Source organism: Eschrichtius robustus, chromosome 4 (genome assembly GCF_028021215.1).
Source record: "Eschrichtius robustus isolate mEscRob2 chromosome 4, mEscRob2.pri, whole genome shotgun sequence".
Lineage (NCBI taxonomy): Eukaryota > Metazoa > Chordata > Mammalia > Artiodactyla > Eschrichtiidae > Eschrichtius > Eschrichtius robustus.
In genome coordinates, this window is record NC_090827.1 from 36,818,903 (window position 1) to 36,831,940 (window position 13,038).

Genomic DNA, 13,038 nt, shown 5'->3' on the forward strand with positions numbered 1-13,038 from the left:
TTTTGAGAATTCTTTTAAAAATCTGAACAGTTTAGATGGATTTGATAATCTCAACTGTATGTTCGTATCTTGAAATTCCAGATAACCTCAGGACTAGATAATTTTGAAATCTGATTGTCTCCATCTGTTTATCCCATTTCCTCACAGACCCATATGGTTCAAACTCCCATCTTTATACCCTTTTTTTTTTTTTTTCCATCTAGCAAAAGCCAGATTTTTGGTTTCGATTCATCTGTCTTATTGAAAGATTATCTCTTCTTAGTAGTAATTTGGGAGTTATAGCAAATAGAAGGTGGACATATTCTAGGACCTTCATAAAATCATAAAACACTGGAGCAGTTGAGATAGAACATTTTGTAAACAAGATAGGTCTTGTTTACAAAATGTTCAAATCCATATGGACTCCATTTATTCCAAGTTTCATAATGGAATGGATGCTGGTGGGTTTGGCAAAATATTCTACCAATAATTTGGATTAAAGGCGAGGCCAGTTTGTGAAAAGTTTACATAAAATAATTTTAGAGAAACTTTTACTACCATCATGTGCAGCATTCCAAATTACTATTCAGTGTTTACATCAAATAGAAGTCCTACTGAACTTGTAATAAAGAAAAAATAAAAAATTTGTAATCGGCATGTTGAGTGGATGTTGCTAGGATACCAGACAACTTCTTTTTTTCCAGGTGGTGTGTCAGTCATAAACAACACCCAAATCTCAGTGGTTTGAAACAAATGATTTCACTCATGCTGTACATCCACAGGGGCTTGTAGGTGGGACTCTGCTTATGTGGTCACCTGGGGCCCCAGGCAGAGGGAGGCAGCACCTTATGTTTCTAGCATCTCAGCGTGACTCGAGGCTTGGTGCCCTGGCAGAAGAGCGTAAAGCATCATGCCCTGGCTCTTAAATGCTTCTGCCTAGAAGTGACACCATTCACTCCCACTCTCATCTTATTAGCCAAAGGAAGTTACATGGCCAAGGTTTACCTTAAGTTTTCAGTAAAGTATAATCTTTTCATGGACCTAGACGGAGAAGAAGCCAGAAATATCGGTGAACAATGTTCATATTTATTACAGTATGTGTATTAGTGTTCTCCAGAGAAACGGAACCAATAGGGTGTGTGTGTGTGTGTATGTCTGTCTATCCATCCATCCATGGGGGGCAGGGAGGGGACATTTATTTTAAAGGACTGGCTCACGCAGTTGTGGAGGCTTGGTATTTCAAAATGTACAGGGTAGGCTGGAGACCTGGGGAAGAATTGCAGTTCGAGTCCAAAGGCAATCTGGCAGAATTTCTTCTTCTGGGGAGGTCAGGTTTTTTTCTATTAAGGTCTTCAACTGATTAGATGAAGTCTGGCCACATTATGGAGGGTAATTTTGCATTACTCAGAGTCTGCTGATTTAAATGTTAACCTCATCTAAAAAATACCCTCACAAAAACATCTAGAATATTTGACCAAAAACTTCAGTACCGTGGCCTAGCCAAGTTGACTCATAAAATTAGCCATCCCAGAATGTTAACTACATCCTTTGCATTATCAGTTTTTCTTACGGACTGCAAAGTCTCAGATTTTTATTGCCTTGAAAAAAATCCTTTTTTTGCTGACAGTGGTTGAGGGACCTGTGTTCCTAGTGCCTTAACTACTTCTTCACTAGCTTCCAAAGGACAGTAGTGATCGTTCCTTCCATAGTTTCTGAAGCTGGTTGTGGGTAGGTTGGTTTGGTTTTGTTGCAGGATAACTTCAAAATTCCCTATATTTCTGGATTTAAAAGAAAATGCAGAAGGTAAGAAAATCCTTTCCATGGAGCAGGTAAACATGATCCCAAGCCAGACAAATATGTTTTCTGTCCACATGCTGTGGAGAGCCATGGAGCCTTTCGTGTACATCCCAGCCATACTGTGTGTCAGCTGTGTCTCAGAGGCACAGGGTATATTACATCTAAAACTGAACTTCATCACTTTTCAAACATTAGGTTGGTATGGCTCTCACTTTCAGTATATTTGAAACCCTTTTTAAGCATCTTTATCCTGAGAAAGCGAATGTGCTTCCTATTTGTCCCGTTGGTAGGACCTGACCTTTGAGTTGGGCAGGCCTGCCTCACACCCTCTTCCCAGTCCCTCTGGCATGAGCACAGATGCAAAGATTTCTGGGATGATTTCCCCGCCTTGGGAGTGCGGTAGAGGATCCCCACGGGGATCACGCCTCCGCCCTGATCTCAGGAGCCGACTGGGCTAATCCTCGCGGTCTCCCTTTGTGGTCACTGAACAAGGCAGTCCCCCTTCCCAGACGCTGAAGCCTGAAGCAAAGAAGTTCCGAGACTTGCCTGGGTCACTTGGGGAGTGGCTGCGACTAGAATAACAGTTCCCACTGCTACTTGATCAGGCTCTTAAGTGCTGAGTTCCGTCGACTCCTCTGTTGATTGTGCATTTAATCAATAAATCAATGTTCTCTTAACTCATCCTCCCAGTAGTCGCAATAAGAAGGTCCCAAGGTGTGTGCACAGACTGCGGTCCTCTGCATTCAAAGATGATGTTGCTGACAGTGACTTGTTGGTGCTCCGCTTGGTTGTGACAGGAAAGATCAATAGGCAGCCAGCAGCCCTTTACACCCCGGCCGAGGTACAAGCTGCCCTTTGGCTGTGTCTGCAGGTGCTGCGTCTTGAGTTTTTTGAGATGACTGTCTCTTAGGATTTGTTCCCCCGCCCGCCCGCCCCCCGGAGTCTCCTGAATCCTAATTTCTACACGCCAGGCTGTTTCCCAGCAGCCCTTTGCTGCCTCTTCATGTTAGAAGCTGCATCGTCGGACCCAGTAAGTACATGAGAGAGATGGAGACAGACTGTGTGCAGTGGGATCTGCTTTTCCTCCCTGACCCAACTCTGGCTGCATCCATTGTCCTTGGTCACAGGTACATGCGCTCAGATGTCAAATAAAGACTGAAACAGTTTGGTGCCCTTTCCAGAGTGAGATTTGCCATGCCGCTTGACCGCCCTCCTCTGCACCCCGTCACCCCCACAGTGTGAGCTCAGGGGTCCCTCGCCCCCCACCCCTTGAAGCAAGACCCACCCCATGAAACCACCGCCCCCAACACATGGGGTTCAGAATCCAACCAGGTCGTGTTGTGTTTCCTGTTAGATACATTTTACTTGACAAGTTTACTGATGACTCCTCTTTTGCTGTTCTCCTTACCATCTTTCACTTTATTATATAACTTAAAAAAAAAAAACGCTTTTCACTGAAGCTGATCACTTTGAGAATTGTGATGGAAAAGTCCAGGATGTCGAGAGATGTAGCGGGCCTCCATCAAAATGTCCTATTGTGTTTGCATTTTGGAAAAAAAGAGAAACATTCTATTTTAAGAACTATTTAAAATACTTCTTAAGAATGGGTGAGAGGCTGAGTGAGAATAGATGCTTTTCGCCTGATTAGAACAGTGTTTTCCCAAATGAACCTGTTTTGCCCGTTCAGAGAAATGAAAGTATTGTTTTAACTGAAAAGGAAAACTAGGGTAAATAATCAAGCCATCAGACAGAGAATTTAAAAACCATTCTTTTTATTATCGAATAAAACCCAGAACAGACTCTTAATATGATTCCTTTTATTATTGTCATTCATTCCCCTTTAATGGAGTGAAACTTAACTCCAAACTAAGGCGTTCTCTTCTCTTCTTGCACCATCTCTCCTGTGTTGTGGGAGAGACCAGCCTTGAGACTACAGTTCCTGTTCCTGACGCTACCCCTCCCAGCTTATACAGGCATCATTTCTCTCCAAGTTGCCCTTCTTCTGAATGTCATTGTCGATTTCTGTATTTTTCAAACAAGCTGACCCTACCTCGAGCTTTCCGTGCGCGAGAGGAGATGTGCCAAAGTCACGGCTGACCTTCAGTGGAGGAAGGACCCATCCCACAGGCAGTGACCCCTTGGGGGGCTGGTGGGTGAGCGTCACTGACATGGGTGCTTTAGGAATTTAACAAAACATGAAGAAGGAAGTTCCTCTCTGGCACGTGTGGAGGCATGAGAGACACCACTCCAATTTAGATAGAAAACAGCAAGGAGACTAGATGGATTTTAGAGCCATTGTAGACTGGAGGCTCCTTGCAGGTAGGGCTGTGTTTGGCTTTGTATTTCCAGTGCCTGAAAGTGTCTGGCTCTTTGGTGTTTGTTTGCTGTCTTCCTGATGACAAGTAACCGCACAGAAACACAGTCCTGACGCCCTTAAATAATTTACCTGGGTCGTTGGCAAGCATTTTTGCTTCCAGATAGACATGCTCTCATCCTCAGCATCAGGCCCACTATTATATATTACTGGAAAGTTTGAAAACACTGGCAAAGGCAGGTTACGGCGCTATTCCTTGATTTTCTAACATTTGCTGGCAGTTCATCCCGCTACAAGGAGGCCATCTGACACATTTTTGGCTTGCCTGGCTGACAGTTTCATCGCTTAGAAATCAGAAGAAACACCAAGGAGGGTTGATGCTGGGCTCAGAGGAGGAAATGCTCACCGACAGAGAAGTGATGGGAATTGGGGAAAGTGACTTTGTCACATAAAATAAACATGAATGTAGTCAGACACGTATCCCAGCCTTTAGGAAGGCAGATATCCAAAAGTTCAGAGAAAACATCATCTTGTGAGAGGAGACTCCAGAAGGTTAGGAACCTTCGTAAAGTTGTTTCCTGTACAGAAACTCCAAAGAGAAAGTGAAGGATCGGCCTTCAGAGAGTTCCCCATGATACCAATACCAAGAGCAGCTTACTTCATGCTGGGCACTGTGCTAAGCTCCTCACAGCAACCCCACGAGATCGACATTATTCTTCCTTTTGCAAATGAGCAAGTTGAATGACAAAGAGGGACTTGCTCGGCATCACCCAGCTAGTAAGTGGCAGGGGTGGGATTTCCACCCAGCAGTCTGATTTCAAAGGCCCTAACCCACCACCTGAATATGTCGAGAAGCCCAAACCACAAATGAGCTGAGGCTTTTCAGAATAAAGTGAACCACCAAGGGACGGGCCACTTGTTAACCGGGTGCTACCAGGTGGTAAGAAGACCAGGCTATTCTTTATTCTTAAAAAAAAAAAAAATCTCCAAGCTGAAAACATTCCTAGGAGAGAAAGAGAATCCACCAAAATACAGGAGACTGTAGCTCATCCAAGTTAACTCATTGAATTATGTCCCCCTGCACAAAACAACTTGCTGGTGACCTTGAGGAAGTGCTGTTAGGAGTCTGTGAGATCCAAGAAAACAAGAGGCGAGCAAGTGCCCTGGTTTTAAAAGAGGAAGAAAAGGTTAGGAAAACAACGGATCCGTGACTTGAGGTTACAACCTTTCATTCTTCTGAGGTTACTCAAAATAGAAAAAGAGGAAAAAAAGGGGTGATTTTTAGGAGGCACTTTGGGTTCACTTGAAGAAGGCATGCCAAGACCACATTAGTATGGTTTTGAGCAGCTACACTAGAGGAAGATCACTGTGACACCACCATCATCACCATCAATGTCATCCCAGCTAACAGCCATCCAGCCAGGCACTGTCTAGAGCACTCGGCTTACATCACCTCATTTCATCCGCAGAACCAGCCACCCTAGGGCATAGCCATGGTCTCTCTCTCTCTCTCTTTTTTTAAATATATTTTATTAAAGTATAGTTGATTTACAATGTTAATTTCTGCTCTACAGCAAAGTGATTCGGTTATACATATTCTTTTTCATATTCTTTTCCATTATGGTTTATTACAGGATATTGAATATAGTTCCCTGTGCTATACAGTAGGACCTTGTTGTTTATCCATTCTATATATAATAGTTTGCATCTGCTAACCCCAAACTCCCAGCCCTTCCTTTCCCCACCTGCCCTCCCCCTGGTAACCACAAGTCTGTTCTCTATGTCTATGAGTCTGTTTCTGTTTCGTAGATATGTTCATTTGTGTCATGTTTTAGATTCCATATATAAGTGATATTATATGGTATTTGTCTTTCCATGGTCTCTTAATCTTACCACACTGAACAAAATTTCTCAACCTCGTGGACAAAAAATAGAGAAGTTGTTGGTATGCTTGAAGGATTTGTAACTGATTCTTGGAAAAGAAACTACGTAAACACACGTGGGTGAGCAACTACACTTAAAATGAGTTGCAACCTTCCGTTCTTGGTTCTATACAGTTTCATATTTTCATCAGTTACTCAGGTAAAAGAATCAAAGATTTTTCAGATGATGTAGTTATAAGTAGGAACAGATAATGTTAGAAATAGAATCAAGAATTGAAAAGCTTAATAATCTAGAATAAGAGAAGGAAAGCAATAAACTGGAAACAAGAAAGCACTTCAATTAGGGTTTGGGTTTTTTTTTAAGCTACATAACACAGTTTGTATTATTGAATGATTGAATCTCATTGTAGGAAGGAATTGTTGGCTCTCTAGCTCACCCAAACAGTCCCACTCAATAGTTCTCCAGGCCAATGTTTTTCAGTCCGCATGATATGGCACTGGAGATGAAATCAATTTAGTGGATGAAGTTCAGCATTTTAAAAAAGTAAAATAGAGGGACTTCCCTGGTGGTCCAGTGGCTAAGACTCCCCACTCCCAATGCAGGGGGCCTGGGTTCGGTCCCTGGTCGAGGAACTAGATCACGCATGCATGCCTCAACTAAGACCTGGCACACCCAAAATAAGTAAATAAATATTTTTTTTTTTTTAAAAGTAAAATAGAAAGAAAAACCCAAAGTGCACCATAGCAATTAGTAGTAGTAGTAGTTAGGCTTTTGTTTCCATTTTATTCTCAATCACGTATGCGTGTATATGGTGGTGATATCAAATATATTATCTACTATATGTATATACTATATGTAATATATACTATGTATAATATAGATATATATAAAATTTTCTGAAGATTGTGGTTGAAAATTTGAAAGCCACCGCTATGGCCCATTCTTAAATACCTTTCTTTCATTGCTTCATAAGTAAGACACTATCTACATGAAAATCTGCAGACTTCTACTTTGTCTTTGTACAGATTTGACTCATAGGAGGATTTTTTTCTACTAATATTGAATTTAAATTTGTTCTGAGCTTGAGCACATTCGTTGTCTCTCAGCCCTGCCACATACTGGCCAGAAGATCTTTGCTGAAACCATTTTATGTCTTTAATCCAAGATATCCAAACCTGTAATAATACAAATATTACTAATAATAAAGCAATAATGCTTTCCAAACTTAATGTGACAGTAAAATCTTTTTTTTTTAAGAGAAGACACTTTTAAAAACTCAAGGTTTCACAAGTGCTCTTCTTCTTCATAATCCTTAAGTTTACCTTGGACAAACCTAATCTCTACTTGTCAACCCTTCAGCTATTTGAAAACACCTCTCATAAATCTTCTCCCCTGTCCGTCCAACTGCTCTTCGGAAATGCAGGTTCAGAGTCCACAGGCCACTCCGGCCACTCTCTTCTAAATGCACTCCAGTTTGCATATGTTTATTCTGTTTTATTTATTTTCTTCTGTATACTCATTTTAAAGTAAGTATGCAACGTGAAAAGTGACATGCAAGCAATGAAAATAGCCGTGTTGGGTGAAGGAACTTATTGACAATGACTTTGCTGTTTCAAAATTGTTTGTTTTTTTTTTTTAACATCTTTATTGGAGTATAATTGCTTTACAATATCAAAATTGTTTTTCATGTTAGTTTAGACCCATCTTCCACAGAAATAAAGCAGGGTGCCCAGAATCTAATTCCAAATGTAGACTAGTGATCTCAGAATATGAAGAACATATTCTTGTTCAAACAACAAAATTGCACTAAGAAGTTTTGGGTTGTTTTTAGTGACATGCCTGTAGTTTAAAACTCTAAAGTTTTTTTGTTTGTTTTGTTTTGTTTTTTATGCCTGCTGGTGAGCCATATCTCTACCATCTTGGGTTTGTGACATTGGTTTTTTTCTGACCTAAGAAAAGCACTTAACATTTGTCCTTGTTTAATTTCATCTTGTTAGATTCAGCTCATTGCTCCAGCCTGTCAAGATCGTTTTTCATTATTATTCTGTCGTGTAGTCGTCTGCCTGCTCATCCCAGGGCTGGTCACCTACAGGCCAGAGTCACATGCCCGCCACACCTCCCTCCCTCAGCCCTGGGGGAAGGGGCCACAGGGAGCCCCTCGTCAGATGACATGAAGGAGCTGACAATCAGCATCCTTTCGGAGAGATCCTGCAGCCAGTTTATCATCTCTCTAGTTATCCTTATGTTATTTTAACCCACTTTTCTCCTTATGGCCCATAAAGATAATAAGTAGGCAACTGGTTATACTTATCTTTCTTACTTAGCTGCCAGGAAGCTCAGAGCCTGGGCCAGTTATCCATTTTCAATGGGTCTAAGCCATTCAAAATCGATAGAAATAAACTAATAACATGTGTGGTAAAAAGCTTTTTGTTTTTAAATGATGTACTTCTATAATATATGTAATTTAAAAGAGTCTGGCTACATAAATTCCACTTGGGACTGTTCCTATCTTGTATATTTCAAATTGGGTTATTTTTATACACATGGCACACACAGAAAAGCAAACCACTAAGGAGCTGCCATATTTGAATTTTGTTTAGACAAAAACTATGTTCGAATAATTAATATTTTCTGCTGAACTATAGATCCTTCAGTAACACCCGTGTGAATTTGACTTTGGGAGGGAGGTAGAGGTGCTGTGGTGGAGGAATTAGTACTGATGCATCATCTTGTCATGTGAAATAAGCAAACAGGTCAGCAGGAGATTTAATGAAATGATGGCGTTAAAGTGGTGTTATTGGCTCAGCTCAAGGTAGACCTTTCATTAAACTTTGCAGGGTGCTCTTGCTACGTGGATTTTGTCGCCTTCACAGCAATGTTTTTATGTGAAGCAAGAATTAAGTACTGGCCTAGGAATTGGGAAGGCTGGTGTTTCTCCTTCCAGCTTTCCTGATCGGAAGCAAATGAGTACATTTCTCTAAGAGGCCTCAGACTCACGCAGACGTGGGCCCCCCTCACGTATTAGAGGTGTGTGCAGAGGACTTCAATGATTCGCTAAAGACACTGGCCAGTCTCCCGGTAGCAAGAGCAGGTGTAGTATTAGCGGCTGTGCGGCACTGCCCGAGAGGCCGACTTCTACTGCAATTTAACAGGAGGCCAGTGAGCGAGGCTTGTCCATTTCAGGTGCCCGTTTAGTAGAAGAAAGGGCTGTGTTAACAGAATGTGACAGAACTCCAGTGGGTCTGGGGGGAATTTGGACCCGGCTCCGGAGTTGAGAGTCATAAAGCCAAAGAAGGAATTTGTCCTTCAGAAATTGTCTCTACAAAGTGAACCAGAGAATCGTCTTTGGAGTTTGGTCTTTGTAGGTGCCCTGAAAAATATTTTTTAACGTTTTCTCAATTTTGATGAAGGGCCTTCACATTCAAAGATTCTGGTATTCTCCATTGCCACAGGAGGGCAGGGTAGAGAGTGCTAATCAAACAATCTGCTTCTTTTTGATGCAGGCTGGATAAGAGGTTTGGATCACTTCTGTAAGGAGGAAACTTAGAGAACCCTCCTTGTCGGGACCGCTTCTGTGATGGGACAGAAAAAAGAAGTGTGAAGGGCGAGAAAGTGAAGGTTGATATTTAGGTACTAGACTAAGCATGTTCTTTATTTTAAAAAGAGGGAGAGAAAAAAGGGAAAAAGAAAATATATCCTTAGAATTCTAAAATTTCTTTAACTTGAGAACATCTGCCATGGATGGAAGGATGGAAAACGTTTGACAATGTGCAGTACTGGGGCGCCCTTACCTCCAGTTATGCTGCAGGCTTTTTACCTGCATCCTTTGAAGGAGTGGGTTTGCCCGTTTATGTTAGGTTTGCAAGTTCAGGATGCGAGTTCCTCCGTGAGGGGAAGTTCTCACGGGGTGTCCTACTTACCCAGAGGGCCTTCCAAACCCTGGTCCAAGAAGCAGAAAATTGAAGTCTCGCTGCCATCCTTAATTTACTCTTTAGAACCATCTCAACCCTCACTCTCTGTATACTTCAGTTTTCTGGAACATTGATGGCAGCTGTAACAGCACAGGGGTTGGGCCACAGGTTCCAGAGCTCCTCCACTTAGGAGCAATGTGACCTCAGACAAGTTGTCATAATCGTTCTATGCCTCAGGCTCCTCATCTGTAAAATGGGAGAGCATTAATACATAGTTTATAGGGTCGTTGTGAAGATTAGATGAGCTCATACAAGTAGAGTTAGATGTGTGCCTAGCACATAGTAAGAACTCAACAATTGGGAGGTATTATTCCTCCTTCCCTGGGAAGGTTGGAAGAGGATGATTAAAATAAATGAAACACATAGAGTTCTGAACACAGAGATGCATGCACCTTGATCTTCCTTAGCTTCTGTCTGTGCTAAATTATTTAACAGATAGCCTCACAATAAGCATGGTACTGTGCTATGTATTGGAGCTTAGCAACTTTAAGATGAATCCTACCCTCCAGGGGTTTAGCGCTTGGTTGGTAGAGAAGATAAGGCACACAAAGCCGATCAGTTGCAATGCAGGGCAGTGAGGGGGACCAAGTGGCCACATGAGGATAAAGAGTATACATGGTGTAGGACACTTACAAAAGGCTACAGAACAGTCATAAACGAATTATTTGAAGACTGATCTTTGAGACTAATTTTTGGCATCCAATCACAAGATGTGAGTGTTTGGGTTTTTTGAAAAGGGAAAAGGAAATTCTTCACCAACCCCCAGATGCTCCTTCTCTGTACTTCCATAGTCTTATGTGATTCTATCTCTGCTGATCATTTATCCCATAGTTTTGTGATTATCTGCTGATGCTTTAGTCTCCATCTCCAGCATTACAAAGGCAGATGTTGTGTTATTCATCTTGATAGCCCAGCCCTGTGTACATGGCCTGCACTTAGTAGGCATTTAGGAAAGGTTGGCTGAGGAGTGGATGATGCTGAGAGGGCATTTTCAGCATGTCTAAGATTGAACGCTGTCTTCCCTATTTCAGATGTAGGTTATATTTTTCGTTCAGGCTTTCTAAATACCAATTTTTTTAATATACAGTCTATTAATTTTTTTTAATTAATTAATTTATTTTTTTTGGCTGTGTTGGGTCTTCGTTTCTGTGCGAGGGCTTTCTCCAGTTGCGGCGAGTGGGGGCCACTCTTCATAGCGGTGCGCGGGCCTCTCACTATCGCGGCCTCTCTTGTTGCGGAGCACAGGCTCCAGACGCGCAGGCTCAGTAGTTGTGGCTCACGGGCCTAGTTGCTCCGTGGCATGTGGGATCTTCCCAGACCAGGGCTCGAACCCGTGTCCCCTCCATTGGCAGGCAGAGTCTCAACCACTGCGCCACCAGGGAAGCCCAAAATACCAATTTTTAAAAACCCCTCCTTTGTCTCCATACAAACAGTCTCCAAATCTTACTGACTCTTCCCTTTACTTCCATTTCCTCCCAACAGCATCACTGGCTCCATCACCCTGCATCAGGCGTGCCTCATTTTATTTCCGGATAATTACAACTAACGCAATCCATTTTTTCCCACTTTCACACCATTGTTCAATCTCTTTCTCCGGCTTTGAATGTTCTACTACCCTTCTCTATCTATCCAAACCCCACCTAACCTCTAAGATCCACCATCTTTTCTTGTTTCTAGTTGAAATACCTCTCTCTGCTCTAAATTCTGGTAGCCTGGCTTTAATCTCCCTTCTGATAACAGCTGTGATTTATTGCTATGCATCGTTATACAAGGACACCTAGTCCTTACAGTATCCTTGTGAGAAATCTAATCATCTCCCCATCTCACAGATGGGAAAACTGAGGTTCATCAACATTAATTAGCTTGCCAAGGCCACACAGCTAACTTGCCGTCTGACTTCTTTCTTCTATATCCTGCCACCCCACCCCAAGTAAAACGTTAACTCCTAGAGAGAAGAGATACTGCTGATACTTTCTTACATTAGCCAACTCTCTGTGAGTACTTTTTTGCAAATTCAACTGTCTAACTATTGATTTGTTTTAAAGTCCTGTTCGTCTGTATTGTTCTTTAACAGGGAGAATACAGGAGAGGATAATTGGGTAGAAAAAAAGCACCAAAAGATTCTTTTTTTCCAATGGAAGAAAGTGCATGGCAGCATGGAGAAGGAAGCAAGTCGACAAGCCTGCGACATTTACATAAATGTCCATCAATTTCCCATTTTTAAGTAAATTAAAGTCGAGTTCAAAGAAAATTGTGAAAATTTTTCTCTTTTCTTACACTGATTGTCCCAGAACTCCAGAAACCTGTAGGTTTTTTAATAAAATTTTTATTTCTGAATATTACAATGATCACCACAGTAACGATACTAGAATAACCATATCTGCCTACAAACACCAATCAATGTCAATGGAAATTCATGACCAAGGCATGAAAAAGGGACAAAGGGTGTTAATAAGTTACCAAAGGCAGGGCCTTCCCTGGTGGTCTAGTGGGTAAGACTCCATGCTCCCTATGCAGGGGGCCCAGGTTCGATCCCTGGTCGGGGAACTAGATCCCGCATGCATGCCACAACTAAGAGTCCGTGTGCCAGAACTAAGAGTCTGCATGCTGCAACTATGAGCCCACATGCTGCAACTAAAAGATCCCTCATGCCATGACTAAGACCCGGCACAGCCTAAATAAATAAATAAATATTTAAAAAAATAAGTTACCAAAGGCACATTCTCCATATCTCCCTTTCAGAGACCTCTAAACATGAAGAAAATGTCCCAAGGATGGGACTGGGCTGGTGAACTTGGCAGGTCCTTCCTCTCTGAGGATTCCATGGAGGTTGGGAAACACTTTTCCAAGGCTGCTCCCATACCTGGAGGATGCAGGTGGTGTGGCTGTGGCCATCATCATGTGCCAGACTTGGTCCATGTCATCCCAAGAGGCTCTAAGTATAGCTCATTCTATGCCTTCATGACTAAAATAAAAGTAAACATATGTATAATTTTCTAGCTGGAAGAAATCTGAGGGATCATTTAATTCAAACCTTTTATTTTACACCGGAGGCAACACAGAGAAGTTAAGTGCTTTACCGAAGGACACAGA

The 13,038-nt window shown here is 42.0% G+C and overlaps 1 protein-coding gene and 1 non-coding gene across 2 annotated transcripts in view; both read left to right on the forward strand.

The window, feature by feature from the left end:
- Positions 1–12,180, forward strand: part of LSM6 (LSM6 homolog, U6 small nuclear RNA and mRNA degradation associated) — a 40,723-nt gene extending 28,543 nt beyond the window's left edge. Inside the window, exon 4 of the mRNA XM_068542582.1 lies at positions 12,020–12,180. Coding sequence (XP_068398683.1) covers positions 12,020–12,048 — 29 coding nt within the window. The 3' untranslated portion in view covers positions 12,049–12,180. The remainder of the gene's footprint in view (positions 1–12,019) is intronic.
- A 239-nt stretch (positions 12,181–12,419) lies between these two features.
- Positions 12,420–12,492, forward strand: TRNAR-CCU (transfer RNA arginine (anticodon CCU)). The gene has a single exon. It is a non-coding gene; the product is annotated as a tRNA-Arg (tRNA).
- Positions 12,493–13,038: the final 546 nt, after the last annotated feature.